At 53.8% G+C, this 25669-nt stretch overlaps 2 protein-coding genes across 2 annotated transcripts in view; both read left to right on the plus strand.

Moving 5' to 3' along the window:
* Positions 1-571, plus strand: part of LOC129715366 (polyamine-transporting ATPase 13A3-like) — a 76387-nt gene extending 75816 nt beyond the window's left edge. The window contains exon 32 of the mRNA XM_055665239.1: positions 1-571. This exon is cut by the window's left edge and continues 110 nt beyond it. Within this exon, the coding sequence (XP_055521214.1) occupies positions 1-40 (40 nt within the window). The 3' untranslated portion in view covers positions 41-571.
* Positions 572-4078: 3507 nt separating this feature from the next.
* Positions 4079-22086, plus strand: ppp1r35 (protein phosphatase 1, regulatory subunit 35). Its single transcript, XM_055665235.1, has 5 exons — positions 4079-4172; positions 10196-10534; positions 13509-13896; positions 19346-19476; positions 20499-22086. The coding sequence occupies exons 2-5, from the start codon at positions 10292-10294 to the stop codon at positions 20673-20675; spliced, it is 939 nt and encodes a 312-aa protein (XP_055521210.1). The 5' UTR covers positions 4079-4172; positions 10196-10291; the 3' UTR covers positions 20676-22086.
* Positions 22087-25669: the final 3583 nt, after the last annotated feature.

Here is a 25669-nt window from a genome sequence, read left to right on the forward strand (position 1 = left end):
CGACTGGCCCCTACCGCCGTGGACCGGACGGCGCAGCTGAGACACCAACGACGCCTGCCTCTCCTGACCAGGCCCATAGACCCTGCCAGGCCAGTCCTGCCCAGTGTGATAGTCCCTGACCACCTTGACCAGTGTGATAGTCCCTGCCCCAACCCAGACCACCTTGACCGTCACAGACCACCTTGCCCTGTGTGATAGTTCCTACCCCCTAAACGAAGGTGGGGGGGGGGGGGGAGTGAGGTTGGGCGGATAGTGGACAAAGCTCGGACCCCCAGCCCCTCCCTGGCAGGTACCGGCCTCTCCTCCCAGGCACATTCTCTGAGCACATGACACCAGGCACGAGGGAGGGTCACACAGCCCCCATCCCCCATTCTTTTAACAAGGTTTTAAAGAGTACAAAGCAATCTTTTGACCACCTTCCATCCACGTGGAATAGACGTTTAAAGAAAAAAAAATAATCAAAGCACACACGACTCTTCCCGGGGGGGAGGGGCGGAAAGGCAGCTTCCTTTCGTCAGGGTCAGGGGTTGCGACCCCCGTCAGGAGCTCTGACCCCCATCCTCGGACTCAAGGGGGGGGTGGGGGGGGGGGGGGGGTGGGGGGGGGGGGGGGGGGGAGGGAGGGGGACATACTCAATAGCTAGAGGAAAAGGAAGTACATTTAAAATGCAAAGTTAGAGCATCAACAATATCTGAAGGATTTTTTTGTGGGCTGTTTTTCTCACTCTGTTACTTGTTTGCATTTTCTCTCTCTCTCTCTCTGCCTGTCTCTCTCTCTGTCTGTTTGTCTCTCTCTGTCTCTCTGTCTGTCTGTCTGTCTCCCTCTCCCCCTGTCTCTCTCTCTCTCTCTCTCTCTCTCTCTCTCTCTCCTCTCTCTCTCTGCCTCTCCCCCCCCCTCTCCCCCCCCCCTCTCTCCCCCCCCTCCTCCCCCCCCCTCTCTCCCCCCCCCCCCTCCTCCCTCCCCTCCCTCTCTCCCCCCTGCCCCCCTCCCCCCCTCTCTCCCCCCCTCTCTCCCCCCCCCCCCTCCCTCTCTCTCACCTCTCTCTCTCCCTCTCCCCCCTCTCTCTCTCCCCCCTCTCTCCCCCCCTCTCCCTCCCCCCCCCTCTCCCCCCCCCCCCCCTCTCTCTCTCCCCTCTCTCTCCCTCCCTCCCTCTCTCTCCCTCTCTCCCTCTCTCCCTCTCTCCCCCCCTCTCTCCCCCTCCCTCTCTCTCTCTCCCCCCCCTCTCTCTCTCCCCCCCTCCCTCTCTCCCTCCCCCTCTCTCTCCCCCCTCTCCCTCCCCCCCCCCCCTCCTCTCCCCTCTCTCTCTTTCTCCCCCTCTCTATCTCCCCCTCTCTATCTCTCTCTACCTCTCTCACACATCCTCCCCCCCCCCCGCCCCATTAACACAGGGACAAGCAAAGTGTTAACTAATCCTGCTCTGTACCACAAAGCAGGCGATGCCTCTGGTAGTTGAATATCTGGGTCTAACTCCAGCCGTCAAAGGAGCAGGGGGCGGCTGGGTTCGCCAGAGAGCCTGGTGGTTTGATTGAGGCCAGGGGGCCGGGGAGCCGAGTGCACAGAGGTGCCGGGTGAAGCTGTGTAAGCCCCGTGGGACCTGCAACCCCCTCCAACCCACCAACGCAATCCAAAGAGGCCTCGAGGAACAATCTAGACCCTGCGTGGGAAGGGACTGCAGATGCTGATTATATGAGTAGCTCAGCGGGTCAGGCAGAATCTCTAGAGAGATTCCTCCTATCCAGAGATGCTGCTGCCTGTCCCATTGAGTTGCAGCATTTTGTGTCTGATCTGCAACTTGCATTTATTTATTGACGAGCAACTCCACTGTTGCTGGGGTTGGGCTGGGACGAGAGGGTGGGCCATCAAACCACTCGGCACAGCGGTAGGTTCCCCTTCGGCACCGCTGCTACACGCCGTCCATCCACCATCGCAACCCGCCTCGCACCACCAATGCATCCCGTCGGCGATCTCCCACCCGCCACTGCACCGTCTCACACCGACGCAACCCGTCTTCCACCAACGCATCCCGTGTCTCCCCAATGCACCAAGCCAATGCTCCAAACCCATCTCCCACCAATGCAACCCAGTCCCTATCCCCACCCCACGCCCAACAATGCAACCATCCCCAATCACTCATGGGTGCAGCCAGTCTTGCACCAATGCAACCCAGCCTCTCCACCACCGCAACCCAGCCTCCCCACCAAAAGAACCCTCCCACCACCGCAACCCTCTCTCCCTCCAGGAGGTGGCACTTTCTTTTTGAGATGAAAGGAAAAAAATATATATTGAAGAGGCTTTGCTATTAAATATTTTAATTAATATAAATTCACAATTAAAAAAAAAAAAAAAAATGATTGTGTCAGACTTCCTCTCTGTTCTTGAAAACTCTGTTGGTAACACGGTGCTGGCAAACCTCTTGCCTGTTCCCATCTGCTATAACTCACGGTCAATTGGATGCAATCGAAATGGGTGATGGTCCAGCTGCGCAGAGGTGCGCTTCGTGGATTCGTAAGATCATACGTGATAGGAGCAGAATTAGGCCATTCGGCCCATCATGTCTACTCTGCCACTCAATCATGGCTGATCTAACCTCCTAACCCCACTCAAATAATTGAGTGTGGATGTGAGTGAATGAATGAATATGTTTATTGGCCAAGTATTCACATACAAAGAAGTTGCCTTGGTGCTCCGCCCGCAAGTGACAACAACATAAAGTGAAATATATGTTACTCCATATTTTATATATATATATGTATACGACCTTCAGTGAGAGTCAGGGAGTTTTCCTGCTTAGGGGCTGCCCCACTGAGTTTCTCTCTCTCTCTCTCTCTCTATATATATATATATATATGTATGTAGAGAGAGAGAGAGTGGAACTCAACAGGGCAGCCCCTAAGCAAGAAAACCCCTGACTCTCAGTCTGAAGAAGGGTCTCGACCCGAAAAGTCACCCATTCCTTCTCTCCTGAGATGCTGCCTGTCCTGCTGAGTTACACCAGCATTCTGTGTCTATCCAGGTTAAAACCACATCAGCAGTTCCTTCCTACACATAATAATTTGGTATGTGGCAAAGAACTGCAGATGCTGGTTTGTATATTTGATATGTGTATATGTATTCACACACACACACACACAGTGAGCTTTTTTTATTTTGCTTAGTGTACTGTTTGCATGTTCTGCAGCAAGTAAGAAGTCCCTTATTCTAACTGGGACAATTGACAATAAAACAAGAAGGGTCTTGACCCGAAGAGTCACCCATTCCTTCTCTCCATACATGCTGTCTGTCCCGCTGAGTTACTCCAGCTATTTGTGTCTATAAAACACTTCTGACTCCTACCCTCCAAGGAATAAAGTCCTAGCCTGCACAACCTCTCCCTCCAGCTCAGGCCCCATCGAGTCCTGGCAACATCCTAGTAATGACAATAAGAGCAGCAGCTTTTTGGGCTGAGGATGTGTCAGTAGATATGGAAATGCAAAGGTTGCAACAGGTTCTGTTCCTCACGCCCCGCCCTCCTCTGACAGGGACGCGTCTGATTGGGCGACACGGCCGTCACGTCCCGCCCTGCTGCTCAGGGACGCGCCTGATTGGCCACATTAGCAATCGGTCACTCCACGGGTCCCGCCCTCCTCTGGCCTGGTTGGCTGTCGGGGCTGCCAGTCATGCATCACGCCCCGCCTTCCACCTCATGAACGCGTCTGATTGGTTGTCTCTGACCTCACGTCCCGCCCTTCGGCTCATAAACGGATCTCATTGGTCGAGGTGGCTGTCTGTCTCCGCCCTCCCACAATTCCCGCCCTCCTCCCTGTCTGATTGGTCATCACTCTCCCCTAAAGACGTCACACCCCTGGGGGAGACCCGCCTGATTGGCCGCCGAGGATGTCAGTCATTCTACTCACCGAGGGTATACGTCATTCCACCCGCCTTCCTGTTTCGGGTCGGATCTGATTGGACCTCGCAGCTGTCAGTCTCATGTCCCGCCCTCCTCCCTGGTGGACGCGCGTCTGATTGGCTGTCGGTCACCCCGCCTCCCCCACAGAGACGCGTCTGATTGGCCGCCGCGGGTGTCGGTCACCGTTGTCCCGCCCCCTACAACAACGTCACGGGCGGCGGCGGCGGCAAGAAGGAGGGAGATGGCGGCGCGCGGCGGATTCAAAGGCGACGGCTGAGGAAGCTCGGTGAGGGGGAGAGAGAATGGAGGGAGGAATAGGGGGAGAGGAGGAGGAAGAGGGGATGAGGGAAAGGAGAGGAGGAGGGAGAGAGGATGAGGGAAAGGAGAGGAGGAGGAGAAGAAAGGGAAAAGAAAAGAGGGAGAGGAGGAGGGAAGGAAGAGGAGGGACAAAAAGTAAGGGGAGGGGGGGGGGACCCCACTGGGGGGGGTAGGGGAGTGGAGAGTGAGGGGAGGGAAGAGAGGAGGTCAGAGAGGGAAGATGAGGGAAAGGGAGGAGAGGAGGAGAAGGAAGGGAGGAAGAGGGAGAGGAGAGGGAGGGGATGAGGGAAAAGAGAGAGAGAGGAGGAGAAAGGAAAGGGAGGAGAGAAAAGAGAGAGGAGAGGAGGAGGGAAGAGGAAGAGGGGGAGGGAAAGGAGAAAGGAGAGGAGGAGGAGAAGGGGAAGAGAAAAGAGAGGAGAGGAGGAGGGGAAGGAGAGGGAGGAGGAGAAAGGGAAAGAGGAGGAGGAAAGGGAAGATAAAAGAGAGGGGGAGGAGGAGGGAAGGAAGAGGAGGGAGAGGAAAGGAAGGGGGGAGAGAGGAGAAGGAGGAAGGGGAGTGGAGGAGGAGAGAGGGAGGGGAGGAGGGGAGGGGGAGGGGGAGAGGGATGAGGGAAAGAGAGGAGGAGGAGAAGGAAGAGAGAAGAGGAGAGGGGAGAGGAGGGAAGGAGAGGGAAGAGAAGGGGGGGAGAGAGAGGGAGGAGGGGATGAGGAGAGGAGGGGGGAGGGGAAGGGGGAGAGGGAAAGGGGGATGAAGGAAAGAAGAGGAGAGGAGAGGGGGGAGTGGAGGGTGAGGGAGAGGAGGAGGGGGAGGGAGGAGAGAGAGAGGAGAGGGGGAGAGGGAGAGGGGGAGGAGAGGGGGAGGAGAGGAGAGATGGAGGGAGGAGGAGGAGGAGAGGAGGAGAAGGGAGAAGGGGAAGAGGAAAGGGGGGAAGAGAGGGGAGGAAGGGAGAGAGAGGAAGAGGAGGGGAAGAAAGGGGGGGAGGGGAGGGAGAGGGGGAGGAGGAGGAGGGAGGAAGAGGGGAGGAGGGAGGAGGAGGAGGGAGAGGAGAGAGGGAGGAGGAGAGGGAGAGGGAGAAGAGGGAGAGGAGAGGAGGGAGAGAGGGGGAGAGGGGAGGAGGGAGGGGAGGAGGGAGGAGGGAAGAGGGGGAGAGGGAGGAGAGGAGGGGGAGAGGGGAGGAGGAGGGGGGAGGAGAGAGGAGGGAGGGGGAGGAGAGGGAGAGGGGAGGAGGAGAGAGGGGGAGAGAGGGAAAGGGAGAGGAGGGAGGAGAGGAGAGGAGGGGAGAGGAAGAGGGGAGGAGAGGGAGGAGAGAGGAGGGGAGAAGGGAGAGAAGGAGGAGGGAGGGAGGAGAGGAGAGAGGAGGAGGAGGGGGGGAGGGAGGGGGGAGAGAGGGGGGGGGAGAGAGGGGAGGGAGGAGGGGAGGAGGGGAGGGAGGAGGGAGGAGGAGAGAGGAGGGAAGAGGAAAGAGGAGGGAGAGGAGGAGGGGAGGGAAGAGGAGGGAGGAAAGGGGGGGGGGGAGAGGAGGGGGGGGAGGGGAAAGAAGGAGGGGGGAGGGGAGGAGAGAGGAGGAGAGGGGGGAGGGAGGAGAGAGGAGGAGAGGAGAGGGGGGGGAGGGGAGGGGGGGAGGAGGGAGGGGAGAGGAGGGGGGAGGGAGAGGGAGGGAGGGGGGAGGAGAGGGGGAGAGGAGAGGGAGGGAGAGGGGGAGGAGGAGAGGGGAGAGGAGAGGAGGAGAGAGGAGGAGGGGGAGAGGGAGGGAGGGAGGAGGAGAGGAGGAGGGAGGGGAGGAGGGAGAGGAGAGAGAGAGGGAGAGAGGAGAGAGAGGGAGAGGAGAGAGGGAAGAGGAGGGAGAGGGAGAGAGGAGAGGAGAGAGAAAGGGGAGAGGGGAGGGGAGAGAGGGAAAGAGAGAGGGAGAGGAGGGGGAGAGGAGAGGAGAGGAGAGAGGAAGAGGGGGGGGGTGGGGGAGGGAGGGGAGGAGAGGAGGGGGGGGGGGAGGAGAGGAGAGGAGAGAGGAGGGAGGGGGAGGGGGAGAGGGAGAGGGAGGAAAGAGAGAGAGAGGAGAGAGAGAGAGAGAGAGGAGAGAGAGAGAGGAGAGAGGGAGAGAGAGAGAGAGAAATGAGAGATAGAGGGAGAGAGAGGGAGAGGGGGGAGGAGAGAGAGAGAGAGGAGAGGAGAGGGAGGAGGAGGGAGGAGGAGAGGGGAGAGGGAAAGGGAGGGAGGAGAGAGAGGAGGAGAGGAGGAGAGGGGAGGGAGATGGGAGGAGGGAGGGAGGAGGTGAGAGGGGGAGAGTCAGGGTCAGTGTCCCTGTGATGGTGACCCCGACGGACTTGATAACCAGCCCTGGTCTCCGCCCTGACAGAGCCTGTGGGGGTGACCCCGACAGACGAGGATAACCAGGAGGGAGGGAGAGAGGGGAGAGGCCACTCTTCCCCGCTCTGACAGACCCTGTCTATCCATCTATCCATCTATCTATCCAGGAGAGGAGAGGAGAGGAGAAGAGGGGAGAGGAGGGGAGAGGGAGAGAGAGAGAGGAGAGGAGGAGAGGAGGAGGAGGAGGAGGAGGAGAGGAGAGAGAGGGGGGAGGAGGGGGGAGGGAGGGGAGGGAGAGGAGGGGAGGGGAGAGGAGAGGGGAGATGGAGACTGAGGGGAGGAGGAGGGGAGGGGGGGAGGAGAGGAGGGGAGAGGAAAGGAGAAGAGAGGAGAGGGGAGAGAGGGGGGAGGAAGGAGGGAGGAGAGGAGAGGGGGAGGAGGAGGAGGAGGAGAGAGAGGAAGAGGAAGAGGGAGAGGAGGAGAGAGGAGAGGAGGGGGGAAAGGGGAGGGAGGGGGGAGAGAGAGGGGAGGGAGGGGGAGGAGGAGGGGAGAGAGAGGGAGAGGGGGAGAAGAGAGGAGAGGGGGGGAGAGGGGGGAGGAGAGGGAGAGGAGGGAGAGAGAGGAGGGGAAGAGGGGAGAGAGGAGGAGGAGGAGGGAGGGAGGGGAGGAGAGGAGAGAGGGGGGAGGGGAGGGGGAGGGGAGGGAGGGAGGGAGGAGGGAGGAGGAGGGAGGAGAGAGGGAAGGGGAGGGGAGGAGGAGGGAGAGGAGAGAGAGGGGAGGAGGAGGAGAGGGGAGAGGGAGAGAGAGAGGAGGAGAGAGAGAAAGAGAAGGAGGGAGAGGGGGGGAGGGGAGGGGAAGGGAAGGGGGGGGGAGGAAAGGGAGAGGAGGAGGGGGGGAGAGGGGAGGGGGACTGAGGGGAGGGAGAGGGGAGGGGGGGAAGAGAGGAGAGGAGGAGGAGGAAGAGGAGGGGGAGGAGGAGGAAAGGGAGAGAGAAAAGAGGGGGAGAGGGGGAGGGAGAGGGAAGGAGGGGGGGGAGGAGGGGGGAGGAGGGAGAGGGGGAGGGGAGGGGGGGAGGAAGAGGGGAGGGAGAGAGGAGGAGGAGGGGGAGAGGGAGGGAGGGGAGGGGGGGAGAGAGGGAGGGAGGGAGAGGGGAGGAGAGAGGAGGAGAGGGGAAAGGGAGGAGGAGAGGAGGGGAGGAGGGAGGAGGAGGGGAGGAGGGGGGGGGGGAGGGGGAGGGGGGGAGAGGAGGGGAAAAGGGGGGAGGAGCGGAGAGAGGGGGGGTAGGAGGGGGAGGAGAGGAGAGGGAGAGGAGGAGGGAGGAGAAAGGAGGAGGGGAGGGGGGGATGGAGGAGGGGGGGGAGGGAGAGGGGGGGGAGAGGAAGAGGAGGGGAGAGGAGGGAGGGAGGAGAGGAGGGAGAGAAGGGGAGAGGAGAGGAGGAGAGGAGGGAGAGGGGAGAGGGGGAGGAGAGGAGGAGGAGGGAGGGAGAGGAAGAGGGAGAGAGAGGAGAGGAGGAGAGGAGAGGAAGGGAGTAGATAAAAAAGAGGAGAGAGAGGGGGGAGAGGAGAGAGGAGGGAGGGGAGGGGGAGAGAGGGAGGGAGAGAGAGAGAAGGGGGAAGAGAGAGGGGGGAGAGAGGGGAGGGGAGAGGGGGGAGAGGGAGAGAGGGAGGAGGGGAAGAGAGGGGAGGGAGAGGGGAGGGAGGGGGGGGGGGGGGGAGGGAGGGAGAGGGGAGGGGGAAGGGGGAGAGGGGAAGAGGAGGGAGAAGATGGAGAGGGGGAGGAGGGGGAGAGAGGGGGGGAGAGAAGGGGAGGGAGGAGAAGGGAAGGGAGAGGAGGGAGGATGGAAGGGGAGGGAGGGGAGGGGGGGGAGAGAGGAGGAGGAGGGAGGAGGGAGGGGAGTGAGGAGGGGAGAGGGGAAAGAGAGGAGAGAGGTGAGAGAGAGGGGAGGAGGAGTGGAGAGAGGGGAGAGGGGGGGGGAGGATGGAGGAGGGGGGAGGAGAGGGAGAGGGGGGAGAGGAGGGGGGGAGGAAGGGGGGAGGAGAGGGGAGGAGGGGAGGGGAGGAGAGAGGAGAGAGAGAGAGAGGGAGAGGAGGGAGGAGGGAGAGAGAGGGAGGGGGAGAGGGAGAGAGAGGGAGAGGGAGAGAGGGAGAGGGGAGGGAGAGGGAGAGAGGGAGGGAGAGGGTGGAGAGAGGAGGGGAGAGGGAGGGAGAAGGGGGAGGGAGGGAGGAGGGAGGAGGGGGAAAGGAGGAGGAGGAAGGAGGAAGAGAGGAGGAGGGGATGGGGAGGAGAGGAGGGGAGGGGGAGGGGGAAAGGAGGGGGAGGAAATGAGGAGAGAGAGAGAGAAGGGATAGAGGAGGGAAGACTGGGGAGGGAGAAGGAGTGGGGGAAGGAGGGAGAGGGAGAATGGAGGGAGAGAGGTGGAAGAGTTTGAGGGAGGAAAGGGTATGAGAGAAAGGAGAGGAGGAGGAGAAAGGGAAGAGGGGAGAGAGGAGGAGAGTATGGGAAGATGGAAGTGGGTGAGGGAGGGAAGAGAGAAGAGGGGGAGGGGAAAGAGAAGGACGTGAGAGATGGGAGGAGGGAAGAGAGATGAGGGAGGGAAAAGCCGAGAGGAGAGAGAGAGGGGGGGAGGGGGAGGGAGAAGGAAGAGGGAAGGGGGGAGAGGGGTAAGGGAGGGAGGGAGAGAGGTGGAAGATTTTGAGGGAGGAAAAAGGGGGAGAGAGAGGGGGGGGTAGAGGAGGGAAGACTGAGGGGAGGGAGAAGGAGGGGAGGGAGTGAGAGGGAGAATGGAGGGAGAGAGGTGGAAGAGTTTGAGGGAGGAAGAGCGGATGAGGGAAAGGAGAGGAGGAGGAGGAAGGGGAGAGGAGGAGGGTGTGCGAGAATGGAAGAAGAAGAGGGAAGGAGGGAGGAAATGGTGAGGGAGAGAGAGGGGGGTAGGGGAGGGATATTGATTTAAGACTGAGGTGAGAAAAAACGTTTTCACCCAGAGAGTTGTGAATTTGTGGAATTCCCTGCCACAGAGGGCAGTGGAGGCCAAGTCACTGGGTGGATTTAAGAGAGAGTTAGATAGAGCTGTAGGGGCTAGTGGAGTCAAGGGATATGGGGAGAAGGCAGGCACGGGTTATTAATAATAATAATAATATCTTATTGCACATAAGCGCAACGAGATTTGGTATGCAGCTTCCAACCGATGTCATAACTTAAATAACTAATAAAATTTAGATTTAGATATTGATATCATAGAAACATAGAAATTAGGTGCAGGAGTAGGCCATTCGGCCCTTCGAGCCTGCACCGCCATTCAATATGATCATGGCTGATCATCCAACTCAGTATCCCGTACCTGCCTTCTCTCCATACCCCCTGATAGCCACAAGGGCCACATCTAACCCTCTTAAATATAGCCAATGAACTGTGGCCTCAACTACCCTCTGTGGCAGAGAGTTCCAGAGATTCACCACTCTCTGTGTGAAAAAAGTTCTTCTCATCTCGGTTTTAAAGGATTTCCCCCTTATCCTTAAGCTGTGACCCCTTGTCCTGGAGAATCCCGAGAACATGGATTGTAAAAAGAACATTACAACAGTAAAACAGTCAAAACTGTTAAACAGACTAAAGTGCATATGTGACTGTGCGACGTGACCATCCGAGGGAGACAGTCCAAATAACCAAATGAATATTTCTGCCTGTGATAGGTTGTGTCTGGTGTTGTGAGCGGCTGTGTACAACGTTCCCCCGCCCTCCATCCCGGCTGCCCTGTGAGTGGATCCAGTGAGTCTTCACCGTTGAAGATGAAGATCGACGCCTGGTGCTCTCCGGCGAAGATGTACGCCCCTCAGAACTACGCCGACGAGGACAGCCTGCCGGTCCGGGCGGCTCCCAGGCCCCTGCTGGTGGGGCCGGCCCTGCTGGACTGCGTTTCGGACCTGGATGTCTCCCTGACGCCCGACAAAATGAGCTCGATTGCGGGAATACTGAAGAAGCAGGAGAGGTCCGCGGGGGAAGGAGGGAGCGGGAGAACAGGGCGGCGGCAGGTAATGACGGCTTCCACCTCCAGCTGAAGTTGGGACGTCGAACAGTACTGTGCCTGTGCCGATATCATACAGTCTTGCACAGTGGAAACAGGCCCTTTTCGGCCCACAGTCTGGGCCGACATTATACAGACTTACAGAGTGGAAACAGGCCCTTCGGCCCACAGAGTCTGTGCCGATATCATACAGTCTTACACAGTGGTGGCCAATTGGGAATGGGGGAGATGCAGCGAGACCTGGGTGTCATGGTACACCAGTCATTGAAGGTAGGCATGCAGGTGCAGCAGGCAGTAAAGAAAGCGAATGGTATGTTAGCTTTCATTGCAAAAGGATTTGAGTATAGGAGCAGGGAGGTTCTACTGCAGTTGTACAGGGTCTTGGTGAGACCACACCTGGAGTATTGCGTACAGTTTTGGTCTCCAAATCTGAGGAAGGACATTATTGCCATAGAGGGAGTGCAGAGAAGGTTCACCAGACTGATTCCTGGGATGTCAGGACTGTCTTATGAAGAAAGACTGGATAGACTTGGTTTATACTCTCTAGAATTTAGAAGATTGAGAGGGGATCTTATAGAAACTTACAAAATTCTTAAGGGGTTTGACAGGCTAGATGCAGGAAGATTGTTCCCGATGTTGGGGAAGTCCAGGACAAGGGGTCACAGCTTAAGGATAAGGGGGAAATCCTTTAAAACCGAGATGAGAAGAACTTTTTTCACACAGAGAGTGGTGAATCTCTGGAACTCTCTGCCACAGGGGGTAGTTGAGGCCAGTTCATTGGCTATATTTAAGAGGGAGTTAGATGTGGCCTTGTGGCTAAGGGGATCAGGGGGGATGGGGAGAAGGCAGGTACGGGGATCTGAGTTGGGTGATCAGGCATGATCATATTGAATGGCGGTGCAGGCTTGAAGGGCCGAATGGCCTCTACTCCTGCACCTGATTTCTATGTTTCTATGAAACGGGCCCTTCGGTCCACAGAGTCTGGGCCGACATTATACAGTCTTACAGAGTGGAAACAGGCCCTTCGGCCCACAGAGTCTGTGCTGTACATGATGCCAAGTTAAACCAATAGAAAGGGAGCGCAGCGGTAGAGTTGCTGCCCTGCGGCGTCTTAGACCCTGTTCGATCCACACCACGGGTGCTGTCTGTACGGAGTTTGTACGTCCTCTCCGTGACCTGCGTGGGGTTTTCTCCGAGATCTTCCGTTTCCTCCCACACTGCAAAGACCGACGGGATTGTAGGTTAATTGGCTTGGTATAAATGTAAAATTGTCCCTGGTGTGTGTGGGATAGTGTTAGTGTGCGGGGATCGCTGGTCGGTGCTAACTCGGTGGGCCAAAGGGCCTGTTTCCGTGCTGTATCTCCAAACCAAAAAAAAAGTGATATGCGATTGTTACAATTTAAACCCTGATTCACATAGTCCAGGGAGTGTAAAAGAATAATGTACTCATTATATTGTTATTGGAATCAATCCAGATATGAGATGTGTAGAAAGGAACTGCAGATGCTGGATTAAACCGAAGATAGACAGAAAAAGCTGGATACTATGAGATGGCATACTTCAGAACTAGGGTCGCCAACTTTCCTGTATTAGCCGGGACATCCCGGCTAATATTTTGGGCTAAATCGGTTTGTCCCGTACGGGACCGCCCTTGTCCCGTATTTGACCGCTACTACTCAGATCGGGTCGGACCCAGCCTCACCCGTCCCGAAGTAGTGCAGCCCGTGGAGTGCAGCAGCAGCAGCAGCAGCCGCGCCTCGCCCGTGGCCCCGTCGGTCGCTCGGCAGCCCGGCCAGCTGTCCGACCTTCGCTGACCGCTGACACCACCGCCACGGCCGTTCGTCAGTTGGACGGAGCGCCGGACTGTGCGGCCCCCTGCGGGCCAAAACTCCTCAGCTGGCCCGCCGGCTGGGCTTTGTGTGCACAGTCCAGCACCCGGGCCGACTCATCATTCACCCAGACACGGCCCAGTCGGTCAACGAATTTGTGTCGGGAATTTGTCCCGTATTTTGACCTTTTTGTCCCTTATTTGGCAGTGAGAAAGTTGCCAAGCCTATTCAGAACTGCACCTGATTTGGTTTAGCTCTGCGCCCCCAACACACTCAATTTCACATTCTCAGTGGCTGGACCCTTGTGGCTAAAGGGATCAGGGGGTATGGAGGGAAGGCAGGTACAGGATACTGAGTTGGATGATCAGCCATGATCATATTGAATGGCGGTGCAGGCTCGAAGGGCCGAATGGCCTACTCCTGCACCTATTTTCTATGTTTTTATGTACACGCTAGAGTTTAGAAGGATGAGGGGTGCTTATTGAAACATATAAGATTTTTTAGGGTTTGGACACGCTAGAGGCAGGAAACATGTTCCCGATGTTGGGGGAGTCCAGAACCAGGGGCCCCACAGTTTAAGAATAAGGGGTTTAAGCCATTTAGAACAGAGACTAGGAAACACTTTTTCTCACAGAGAGTTGTGAGTCTGTGGAATTCTCTGCCTCAGAGGCCGGTTCTCTGGATACTTTCAAGAGAGAGCTAGATAGGGCTCTTAAAGATAGCGGAGTCAGGGGATATGGGGAGAAGGCAGGAACGGGGAACTGATTGGGGATGATCAGCCATGATCACATTGAATGGCGGTGCTGGCTCAAAGGGCCGAATGGCCTCTACTCCTGCACCTATTGTCTAGTGTGTGTGTGTGTGTGTATGAAGTGAAGTGGCTGGAAGGGCCGAATGGCCTCTACTCCTGCACCTATTGTCTAGTGTGTGTGTGTGTATGAAGTGGCTCGAAGGGCCGAATGGCCTCTACTCCTGCACCTATTGTCTAGTGTGTGTGTGTGTATGAAGTGGCTCGAAGGGCCGAATGGCCCACTCCTGCGTCTATTGTCTCTTCAGTGTTCTCTTGCCGTTTGAGAAATGCGATGGTCAGGGCTGCATGCATGATTCGCTGCAGTTGCTCAACGCCAAGTCTCTTTTCTCTCCCTGCGGCAGGTTCGTTTCAACACCGGCTGCGACTCCAAGGGCGGGCTGGCGGAGGGGTTGCTCCCGGAGCTGGATGCCGGGCGTGAGCCGCAAGCTGGCCCGGGGAACGAGCAGCGCCCCAGACCCCTCGAGCCGACCCCCTTCCCCCGGGCCGGAGGGAGGAAGCCCTCGGGGTTGCTGGGGGGAGCCGAGAGGCCCCTCGCCGCCTTCCCCCTGTGCCGAGTCGAGGACCCAGCAGACCGGCCCCTGGCCGTCCCCCAATACAACACCACTCTGGCCCTGGGGCAGGAGCTGCTGCAGCTGAAGGAGGCGGCTTTCGACGCCAGGAAGGCGGCAACAGACCAGATGAAGAGGTCATCGGTGACGCGGCAATGCCTGGAGGGCAAAGTGACGGAGGGTAAGAGGCCGATTTTGAAAGGGGGAGATGCAGCGAGACCTGGGTGTCATGGTACACCAGTCATTGAAGGTAGGCATGCAGGTGCAGCAGGCAGTGAAGAAAGCGAATGGTATGTTAGCTTTCATTGCAAAAGGCTTTGAGTATAGGAGCAGGGAGGTTCTACTGCAGTTGTACAGGGTCTTGGTGAGACCACACCTGGAGTATTGCGTACAGTTTTGGTCTGCAAATCTGAGGAAGGACATTATTGCCATAGAGGGAGTGCAGAGACGGTTCACCAGGCTGATTCCTGGGATGTCAGGACTGTCTTGTGAAGAAAGACTGGATAGACTTGGTTTATACTCTCTAGAATTTAGAAGATTGAGAGGGGATCTTATAGAAACTTACAAAATTCTTAAGGGGTTGGACAGGCTAGATGAGGGAAGATTGTTCCCGATGTTAGGGAAGTCCAGGACAAGGGGTCACAGCTTAAGGATAAAGGGGAAATCCTTTAAAACCGAGATGAGAAGAACTTTTTTCACGCAGAGAGTGGTGAATCTCTGGAACTCTCTGCCACAGAGGGTAGTTGAGGCCAGTTCATTGGCTATATTTAAGAGGGAGTTAGATATGGCCCTTGTGGCTAAGGGGATCAGGGGGTATGGAGAGAAGGCAGGTACGGGATACAGAGTTGGATGATCAGCCATGATCATATTGAATGGCGGTGCAGGCTAGAAGGGCCGAATGGTGCACCTAATTTCTAGTTTCTATGTTTTTTCCACTCTCTGGAGAGAGTACTAGCTCACTTTGGACCATCGACTGGCTCGTGTCCATTAGACCATAAGGCGCAGCGGCAAAGTTAAGCCATTCGGCCCATTCAAGATAGATTTAATTGTCACGTGTGCCTGATGGCACAGTGAAATTAATTTCCATACAGCCATACAATAAAAATCAACAGGATACAACACACTATAGGGTTTGACATAAAACATCCCCACACAGCAGAATCAAAGTTCCCCACTGTGTGGGAAGGCACCAAAGTCAGTCTTCTTCCTCCACTATTCCCCGTGGTCAGGGCCTCCCCAAGCCCTCCGCAGTTGCCGCTATGTTCAGGACCGCACGCCGGGGTGTTAAAAGTCCGACGTCGGGGCTGCGGGACATCCTCAGCGGCGTGGACACAGAGTCGGCCCCATCGAGTCTGTTCCACCATTCAACGATGGCCGATCTAGCTTTCCCTCACAACCGCTCTCTCCTGCTTTCTTCACCTAACCAGTGGTGCATTGTATTGTATTGTATTGTATTCAAATTTATTGTCATTGTCTCAATTTGAGCCAACGAAATGAATTTCCCTTACAGGCAGTATCGTTAAAAAAAAATCACAAGAAAAAAATAATAAAAATAAATAATAAATAAATAATAAAACATATTAAAAATAAAATTGAAATTGAATTAAAAATTTTTAAAAAAGCACAAACACAGAAAGTCCACAACACAACATAACATAAATGGCACCCAGGTGAGGATGGCACCATAGTCCAGCCAGCCTCCCCTCCGTGTTCATCCGTGGACGGGGCCTTCCGAGCACCCGCAGTCGCCGCCCCGGGTGGCCCGATGTTCAGGCCCTCACGCCGGGCTGGTGGAACGCCGACGCCGAACCCCGACGGTGAGCAGCCTCCTCCTCAGCGGCTCAGACCTTCTGGTCAGCCGCCTCCCGCTGCCGGAGTCTGCAGCTCCTGAGTCCACAGGCCGAGCCGGGCAGAGTCGCAGGACCCCGTACAGTATCCCCGTGCAGGGATACAGATGCTGCCTCACAGCGCCAGAGACCCGGGTTCGATCCTGACTGCGGGTGCTGTCTGTACAGAGTTTGTACGTTCTCCCCGTGACCTGCGAGGGTTTTCTCCGGATGCTCCGGTTTCCTCCCACACTCCAAGGACGTACAGGTTTGTAGGTTAATTGACTTTGGTAAAATTGTAAATTATCCCTAGTGTGTAGGGTTAGTATAGTGTGCGGGGATCGCTGGCTGGCACGGACTCAGTGGGCCGAAAGGCCTGTTTCCACACTGTATCTCTAAACTAAATTAAACAGCATCAGAATTAGGCCATTCAGCCCATCGAGTCTACTCCGCCATTCAATCATGGCTGATCTATCTTTCCCTCTCAACCCCATTCTCCTGCCTTCTCCCCATAACTCCTGACACCCGCACTAATCAAGAATCTCAATATCCCCCTTAAAAATCTCCATTGACTTGGCCCCCACAGCCGTCTGTGGCAATTAATTCCACAGATTAGCAGTATCCTTAAAACCGAGATGAGAAGAACTTTTTTCACGCTTAAAACCGAGATGAGAAGAACTTTTTTCACGCAGAGAGTGGTGAATCTCTGGAACTCTCTGCCACAGAGGGTAGTTGAGGCCAGTTCATTGGCTATATTTAAGAGGGAGTTAGATGTGGCCCTTGTGGCTAAGGGGATCAAGGGGTATGGAGAGAAGGCAGGTACGGGATACTGAGTTGGATGATCAGCCATGATCATATTGAATGGCGGTGCAGGCTCGAAGGGCCGAATGGCCTACTCCTGCACCTAATTTCTATGTTTCTATCCTACACACGCTAGGGACAATTTTACATTTATACCAAGCCTACAAACCTCCCCGTGACCTGCATCACCCTGAAGAAGGGTTTCGGCCCGAAACGTTGCCTATTTCCTTCGCTCCATTGATGCTGCTGCACCCGCTGAGTTTCTCCAGCATTTTTGTCCAACTACAAACCTGTACGTCTTTGTGGAGTGTGAGAGAAAACCGACGACCTTGGGTTAAACCCACGCAGTTCACAGGGAGAACGTGCAAACTCCGTACGGACAGCACCCGCGGTCGGGATCGAACCCGGGTCTCTGGTGCTGTGAGGCAGCAACTCTACCGCTGCGCCACCGTGCAAATCCAGAGACAGTCAGAGGGGGGCAGCTGAAGATGTAGATGACTCACTGGTTCCAGAGAGCGGTCCTGAACTACTATCGACTTCATTGGTGAACCTCGGACTATCCATGATCGGACTTCACTGGCTTTACCTTGCACTGAACATTATTCCCTTGTTAATGTACATGTACAATGTAAAGAGCTCGATTGTAATCATGTATTAACTTTACGCTAGCTGGATAATAAGGCTCAGCAGCGGCTGCACTTCCTGAGGGTCCTCAGGAAGCACAACCTGGACTCTAACCTGCTGCTGACCTTCTACCGCTCGTCCATCGAGAGCCTGCTGACATACTGCATTACAGCATGGTATGGCAGCTGCACCATGGCAGACAGGGAGAGGCTTCAGAGGGTAACTAGGACAGCACAGAAGATCATTTGTTGCCCTCTTACTCCCAGATGGATATTTACACCTCCCGCTGCCTTAGCAGGGCAAAGAATATCATCCAGGACAAATAGACTCAGGAATAGTTGTTTTCCGAAAATTATAACTACTCTTAATACAAATTCACACATGCACTGACTTCACAGCCCAACACCCGGACTTCCATCTGTATATATGTATATAGCGCCGCAGAATTGTGCACCTATTCCCCCCCCCCATCCTTCTCCGTTCTGTTCTTGTTTTCTGTTTCTTGTTTTTTGTACTAGATTATATGTATGCACTGAGTACGAGCAGCTTTCAATTTCATTGTACATGTATAGTGACGATAAATGGCATATCTATATCTAAACTGAACTAAACCCTTCTGTAGGTAGACAAAAATGCTGGAGAAACTCAGTGGGTGAGGCAGCATCTGTGGAGCGAAGGAAATAGGCAACGTTTCGGGCCAAAACCCTTCTTCAGGGTGATGCAGGTCACGGGGAGGTTTGTAGGCTTGGTATAAATGTAAAATTGTCCCTAGTGTGTGTAGGATACTGCTAATCTGTGGAATTCATTGCCACATTGACGGCTGTGGGGGCCAAGTCAATGGAGACTTTTAAGGGGGATATTGACAGATTCTTGATTAGTGCGGGTGTCAGGAATTATGGGGAGAAGGCAGGAGAATGGGGTTGAGAGGGAAAGATAGATCAGCCATGATTGAATGGCGGAGTAGACTCGATGGGCTGAATGGCCTAATTCTGATGCTGTTTAATTTAGTTTAGAGATACAGTGTGGAAACAGGCCCTTCGGCCCACTGAGTCCGGGCCAGCCAGCGATCCCCGAAGGAAATAGGCGACGTTTCAGATCGAGACCCTTCTTCAGGCTAACATAGTTGCTGCCTCACCTGCTGAGTTCCTCCAGCATTTTTGTCGACCTTCGATTTTCCCGCATCTGCAGTTAAACATTCCCGCACCTTCTTAAACATAAACCCTTCTGTAGGAACTTTAACACTTCAATTGAGTATAGATCCACACTTTAACTCCCCCTCCCATTCCCACACTGACCTCTCTGTCCTGGGCCTCCTCCACTGTCAGAGTGAGGCCCAGCGCACAAATTGGAGGAACAGCCCCTCATATTTCGCTTGGGCAGCTTACACCCCAGCGGTATGAACAGTGACTTCTCCAACTTCAAGTAAACCTTGCGTCCTCCATCCCCCTTCCCAGTTCTCCGGCCAGTCTTACTGTCTCCGACTACATTTTATTTCTCAGTCTGAGGAAGGGTCTCGAACTGAAACGTCACAGGCTGGAGCTTTCAACCACACCTGGAGTATTGCGTACACACCTGGAGTATTTTGGTCTCCAAATCTGAGGAAGGACATTATTGCCATAGAGGGAGTGCAGAGAAGGTTCACCAGACTGATTCCTGGGATGTCAGGACTGTCTTATGAAGAAAGACTGGATAGACTTGGTTTATACTCTCTAGAATTTAGGAGATTGAGAGGGGATCTTATAGAAACTTACAAAATTCTTAAGGGGTTGGACAGGCTAGATGCAGGAAGATTGCTCCCGATGTTGGGGAAGTCCAGGACAAGGGGTCACAGCTTAAGGATAAGGGGGAAATCCTTTAGAACCGAGATGAGAAGAACTTTTTTCACACAGAGAGTGGTGAATCTCTGGAACTCTCTGCCGCAGAGGGTAGTCGAGGCCACAGTTCATTGGCTATATTTAAGAGGGAGATAGATGTGGCCCTTGTGGCTAAGGGGATCAGAGGGTATGGAGAGAAGGCAGGTACGGGATACTGAGTTGGATGATCAGCCATGATCATATTGAATGGCGGTGCAGGCTCGAAGGGCCGAATGGCCTCTACTCCTGCACCCAATTTCTATGTTTCTATGTCACCCGTTCCTTCTCTCCAGAGATGCTGTTTGTCCCGCTGAGTTACTCCAGCAGATTGTGTCTACCTTCGATTTAAACCAGCATCTGCAGTTCTTTCCTACACATTTTATCTCTGTACCGCCCGCTCCCCTGATATCGGTCTGACGAAGGGTCTCGGTCCGAAACGTCGCCCGTTCCTTCTCTCCAGAGATGCTGCCCGTCCCGCTAAGTTACTCCAGCGTCTTGTGTCTACCTTAAACTAAACCCTTTGCAGGTCTGAACGTGCCAAAGGACGTGCAGCGTTACAGAGGCTTGGTCAGCCTGGAGGTGCCCGTGGATGAAGTGTTGAACACTGCCATCCAGGAGAAGATGGTGCTCGTTAAACCCAGGGCAGAGAGCAAAAAGGTAAGCAGTCATCCTACACAGTCAATAAACAATAGACAATAGGTGCAGGAGTTGGCCAGCACCGCCATTCAATGTGATCATGGCTGATCATCCCCAATCAGTACCCCGTTCCTGCCTTTTCCCCATATCCTCTGACTCCGCTATTTTTAAGAGCCCTATCTAGCTCTCTCTTGACAATAGACAATAGGTGCAGGAGTAGGCCATTCGGCCATTCGAACCAGCACCACCATTCAATGTGAACATGGCTGATCATCCACAATCAGTACCCCGTTCCTGCCTTCTCCCCATATCCCCTGACTCCGCTATCTTTAAGAGCCCTATCTAGCTCTCTCTTGAAAGCATCCAGAGAACTGGCCTCCACCCCCCTCTGAGGCAGAGAATTCCACAAACTCACCACTCTCTGTGAGAAAAAGCGTTTCCTCGCCTCAGTTCTAAATGGCCGACCCCTTATTCTTAAACTGTGTGTGTGGCCCCTGGTTCTGGACTCCCCCAACATCGGGAACATGTTCCCTGCGTGTCCAAATCCTTAATAATCTTGGGTACACAAAAATGGAGAAACTCAGCGGGTGCAGCAGCATCTATGGAGCGAGGGTAATAGGAAACGTTTCGGGCCGAACCCCTTCTTCAGAAGAAGGGTTTAGGTCCAAAACGTTGCCTCTTTCCTTCGCTCCATAGATGCTGCTGCACCCGCTGAGTTTCTCCAGCATTTTTGTGTACCTTTGACTTTCCAGCATCTGCAGTTATAACCCTTAATAATCTTATATGTTTCATTAAGACCCCTCTCATCCTTCTAAACTCCAGAGTGTACAAGCCCAGTTGCTCCATTCTCTCAGCATATGACGGTCCCGCCATCCCGGGAATTAACCTTGTAAACCTACGCTGGGCTCCCTCAATAGCAAGAATGTCCTTCCTCAAATTAGGGGACCAAAACTGCACACAGTCCACATTCAGGCACCTGAACCGTCCCTCTCGCCAACTAGAGTCAAGAGTGTTTTTATTGCCGTATATGTTCACTCCTGCAGCCCGTGACTGGGGCGGAAGGCCCCGACGTGATGGTGTTGTACCAGTCCGCCGAGCTGCTGACCGAGGAGCCGCATCTTGCCGTGGACGGGCTGCCGACTCTGAAGGTGCAGGCGCAGCCTAGACTCGCGAACTCCTCGTTCGATCTGTATCGGAAGCTGCAGCAGTGGAATGCTTAGCAGTGGCGGCCCGGATAGCAACAGTGTGTGTGTGTGTACAAAAAAAACCCCAAAAATATATTTATTACAGCTGTAAATTCATCTCAAATTCTATTTGTGATAACTGGTCAATTATCGTCCGATACGGTCAATTGTAAATAAAGTCACAAGATATCGAAAGGTAAGGCAAAGCTTGGTAAGTCTCGAACGTAAACGTGCATTGTCAAAACCGGGCTAGTCTCATCCCGAGCGGCATGGACAAAGCGCTGGAGGATCGCAACTGAGATAAAGACGCAACGTGCTGGAGTAGCTCAGCGGGATAGGCAGCGTCTCTGGAGAGAAGGAATGGGCGATGTTTCCGGGTCAAGGCCCTTCTTCGGGGGGTGGCGGCTGTCTGAAGAAGGGGCCCAACCCGAAACATCGCCTGCCCTCATTCTCCTGAGATGCTGTGTTACTCCAACACTCTGCGCCTTTTTTTTCTCCTTTAAATGAGACGAAAACATGTTTAAGAAGGAACTGCAGATGCTGGAAAAATCGAAGGTAATAATAATAATTTTATTTATAGAGCACTTTAAAAACAAACATAGCTGCAACAAAGTGCTGTACATCACTAATCATTGACAAAAAAGTTAATACACACCAAAAATAACAATCAAAAGAAATAGTAGGAAAAGACATGTAAAATAAAGAAACATCAAAAACACCAAAAACAGAAATGTAGACAAAAATGCTGGAGAAACTCAGCGGGTGAGGTAGCATCTATGGAGCGAAGGAATAGGTGATGCTTCGCGTCGAGACCCTTCTTCAAAGATGTTTGTTCTCTTCAGAAAAGGGCGCATGGTACTGGAGTAACTCAGCAGGCCGGGCGACGTTTCGGGTTGGAACCCTTCCACCAGTTACAAATAATTTATCAGGTCAAAAACAGTAACAAAAATTCAGAAGACAGACACAAAATGCTGGTGTTACTCAGCGGGTCAGGCAGCATCTCTAGCGAAAAGGAATAGGTGATGTTTAAGGTCGAGACCCTTCTTTAGACTCAAGACTTAAGGATCTGTCCTATTTCTTGTTCTCCAGTAATGCTGCCTGTCTCACTGAGCTACTCCAGCATTTTGTGTTCAACTGGATAGGATGGAGACAGACTGCAGATGCCGATAATCTGGAGTCAAAAGCACAACGTGCTGGAGGAACTCAGCGGGTCAGGCAGCAACTATGGAGCGAAGGAAATAGGCCGAAACCCTTCAGACTCCTTCGCTCCATAGATGCTGCTGCACCCGCTGAGTTTCTCCAGCATTTTTGTGTACCTTCGATTTTCCAGCATCTGCACAGTTCCTTCTTAAACAAGTTATTGCTCAGGACCCTTCTTCAGACTGGGTTAGAGAAACGAGGGTCCCGACCCAAAACGTCCTCCATCCATTCCTTTCACAGATGCTGCCTCTCCCCCCCGCACTTTGTGTCTTTTTTGTTGAACCAGCATCTGCAGTTCCTCGTAGCTTCTTTTCATCTTCATTGATGGCTGCCATTATTGGATCTCTGTCACCTTCATTACAGACAGTGGTGATATTACAGACTAACCACTTTAATGTGGTTCATTATTTCTTGTATTATAAACTATTATAAGTGTATATTTTTGCAAATTAAAGTTGAAGAATTGTTTATCTGCCAAGTTGACTTTTATGAATGAACAGTTTCAAAATTGTTTAACGGGTCCTTTGGCCCACTGAGTCCACACCAACTAGTAATCCCCGCACACTAACACTGGCTGCGGCTCTTTCAAGCGCTGGTCAGGCCGCATGTGGAGTACCATGAGCAAATTTGAGCCCCATATCTGAGGAACGATGTGTTGGCTCCAGAGGAGGTTTACAAGAATGATTCCAGGAATGAGTGGGTTAACGTACGATTAGCGTTTGGCAGCGCTGGGCCTGTACTTATAATAACCATATAACAATTACAGCACGGAAACAGGCCATCTCGACCCTTCTAGTCCGTGCCGAACACATAATCTCCCCTAGTCCCATATACCTGCGCTCAGACCATAACCCTCCATTCCCTTCCCATCCATATAACTATCCAATTTATTTTTAAATTGGATAGTTATACTTGCTGGAGTTTAGAAGGTTGAGGGGGGACCTCAATGAAACTTACGGAATAATGAAAGGCCTGGATAGAGTGGATGGGGAGAGGATGTTTCCACTGGTGGGAGAATCTAAGACCAGAGGACATCGTCTCAGAATTAAGGCCATTAACTTTAAGAATAAGGGGTAGGCCATTTAGGACTGATATGAGGCAAAAGGTTTTCATCCAGAGAGTTGTGAATCTGGAATTCTCTGCCACAGAAGGCAGTGGAGGCCAATTCACTGGACGGTTTCAAGAGAGAGTTAGATTTAGCTCTTGGGGCTAACGGAATCAAGGGATATGGGGAGAAAGGTGTACAGATTCTGAATGATCAGCCATAATCATATTGAATGGTGGTGCTGGCTCGAAGGGCCCATTGGCCTACTCCTGCCCCTATTGTCTATGTTTCTAATTTTCAAGTTCAAGTGAGTTTATTGTCATGTGTCCCTGTATAGGACAATGACATTCTTGCTTTGCTTTAGCACACAGAACATAGTAGGCATTTACTACAAAACAGATAAGTGTGTCCATATACCATAATATAAATATATACACACATGAATAAATAAACTGATGAAGTGCAAATAACAGAAAATGGGTTCATAATAATCAGAGTTTTGTCCGAGCCAGGTTTAATAGCCTGATGGCTGTGGGGAAGTAGCTATTCCTGAACCTGGACGTTGCAGTCTTCAGGCTCCTGTACCTTCTACCTGAAGGTAGCAGGGAGATGAGTGTGTGGCCAGGATGGTGTGGGTCTTTGATGATACTGCCAGCCTTTTTGAGGCAGCGACTGCGATAGATCCCCTCGATGGAAGGAAGGTCAGAGCCGGTGATGGACTGGGCAGTGTTTACTACTTTTTGTAGTCTTTTCCGCTCCAGGGCGCTCAAGTTGCCGAACCAAGCCACGATGCAACCAGTCAGCATCAGTATCAGTATATCTTTATTGTCATTTCCTGAGTACTCACATACCCAGAGGAAACAAAAAAACGTTGCTCAACCAGTGTCCATTCAGTGTGCAGTACAAATAACAACAAGTAAATAGAAATAAAAATACATATATCATGAACAAATTAAATTAAACACTCTACTCTCTACTAAACATCAACAGGCGTTCCGATCGACAGCTGCTGCAGTGTGTCCAGGTTGATGGTTGGTGTGCGATACTTTGGCAGGGGGCTAAGTCCGTTTATCAGTCTTATAGCCTGCGGGAAGAAGCTGAGGAGCATCCTGCTGGTTTTGCAGCTGATGCTCCCTACTGCTCCCCTGTAGAAGCTAGAGAGAGTCTTCCTTGACAAACCAACTCTCCGTAATCTTCTCAGGAAGTAGAGGCAGGCGCTGATGAGCTTTCTTGATAATTGCGTCAGTGTTCTCGGACCAGGAGAGATCTTCAGAGATGTGCACGCACAGGGGGATCCCAATAGTCAATAGTCTATTTAATTGTCATTTGGACCCCTGGAGGTCCAAATGAAATGCTGTTTCTGCAGCCATACATTACGCACAAATAGACCCCAGAAACAACATAATTACATTTTACATAAACATCCATCACATAGCTGTGATGGAAGGCCAAATAAGCTTATCTCTCCACTGCACTCTCTCCCCCCCCCCGATGTCAGAGTCAAAGTCAAAGCCCCCGGCTGGCGATGGCGATTGTCCCGCGGCCATTAAAGCCACGCCGGGTGGTGCGAGGTCGCACACCGGGTCTTGGTGTTAGAGACCCCGGCTTGCGCTCGCAGAGTCCCGCGGCCATTCCAAGCCGCGCGGGGCAGTGGTGCTCCATGGATTCAGAATAATCTGTTTATGATGTTAATTTTCGTTGTCTCTGTACTGTACACTGACAATGACACTTACAATTGAATCTGAATCTGAATCTGAATCTAATTAAAAAGCAGAAATTGCCCAAGAAAGTGGAATAGAACGGTTCTGTATCAATGCTGTGGGGCCTGTTGTGTTAAACATGTCACATTTGCAAGCCAGACACGTGGTATGGAGAGGGGCATGTTGTTCCCCTCTTTGCCCCGCACCGAGAGCGCATGCGCTCCCACCCACTGTGGTCAACCCATTGCGTCGGGCTGGTGCGTGTCACGTGGTGCGGAGAGGGAGGGGGGCAGCGCCGCCATGTTGTCTGAATCTCTGCCCCGCACCGAGAGCGCATGCGTCCCCCCTCTCCGCCGGTCGTCCACACATGCGCGAGGGGAGGGGGCACGTGGTGTGGAGAGGGGCAGCGCCGCCATCTTCCACTCGCCTTCCTGCCCCGCACGCAGAGCGCATGCGTCCCCCCTCCTCAACACAGGGGGGGGGATGATCACGTGGTGTGGAGAGGGGCAGCGCCGCCATCTTCCAACCGCCTCTCTGCCCCGCACGCAGAGCGCATGCGTCCCTCCCTCCTCAACACAGGGGGGGAGGGGTCACGTGGTATGGAGAGGGGCAGCGCCGCCATCTTCCACTCGCCTCCCTGCCCCGCACGCAGGGCGCATGCGCATGTGTCGACGGCGGGAGGCGGCCGGCCGGCGCCGGAGGGAAGAAATGGCGCGAAGCGGCGGGCGGTTGGTGGAGGTGGAGGAGGCGGAGCGGGCCTACCGCCGGGCCATCGACCAGGTACCCGCTACAGCTCCACACGGCGCGGCTCTGAGGCAAAATGGGCAACTAGCAACACGGCCGTGAGGAGAGACGGGCGCTCGGCCCGTCCTGTGTGTGCTATCCCACATACACGGGGCAGGACAGCACAGGGACAGGCCATTCGGCCCGCAATCTCCTCAGACTAATCTCCTTTGCATTTAACCCTGGGGACAAATGTCCTAACTGTCTACCCTATCTATCCCTACCACAATTATATATTTACATGAAGCATAGAACTATACAGCACAGAAACAGGCCATTCGGCCCTCAATCTCCTCAAATTA

The sequence above is a fragment of the Leucoraja erinacea genome, unplaced genomic scaffold, assembly GCF_028641065.1.
Source record: "Leucoraja erinacea ecotype New England unplaced genomic scaffold, Leri_hhj_1 Leri_113S, whole genome shotgun sequence".
Taxonomy (NCBI): domain Eukaryota; kingdom Metazoa; phylum Chordata; class Chondrichthyes; order Rajiformes; family Rajidae; genus Leucoraja; species Leucoraja erinaceus.

Bases quoted from the DNA above. Each gene is read 5' to 3' on its own strand.
- ppp1r35 (XM_055665235.1), top strand. From the start codon at position 10,292: ATGAAGATCGACGCCTGGTGCTCTCCGGCGAAGATGTACGCCCCTCAG. The intron at 13,897-19,345 runs GTAAGAGGCCGA...AACCCTTTGCAG, and splicing joins GGAGGGCAAAGTGACGGAGG to GTCTGAACGTGCCAAAGGAC. The intron at 19,477-20,498 runs GTAAGCAGTCAT...TCACTCCTGCAG, and splicing joins CCAGGGCAGAGAGCAAAAAG to CCCGTGACTGGGGCGGAAGG.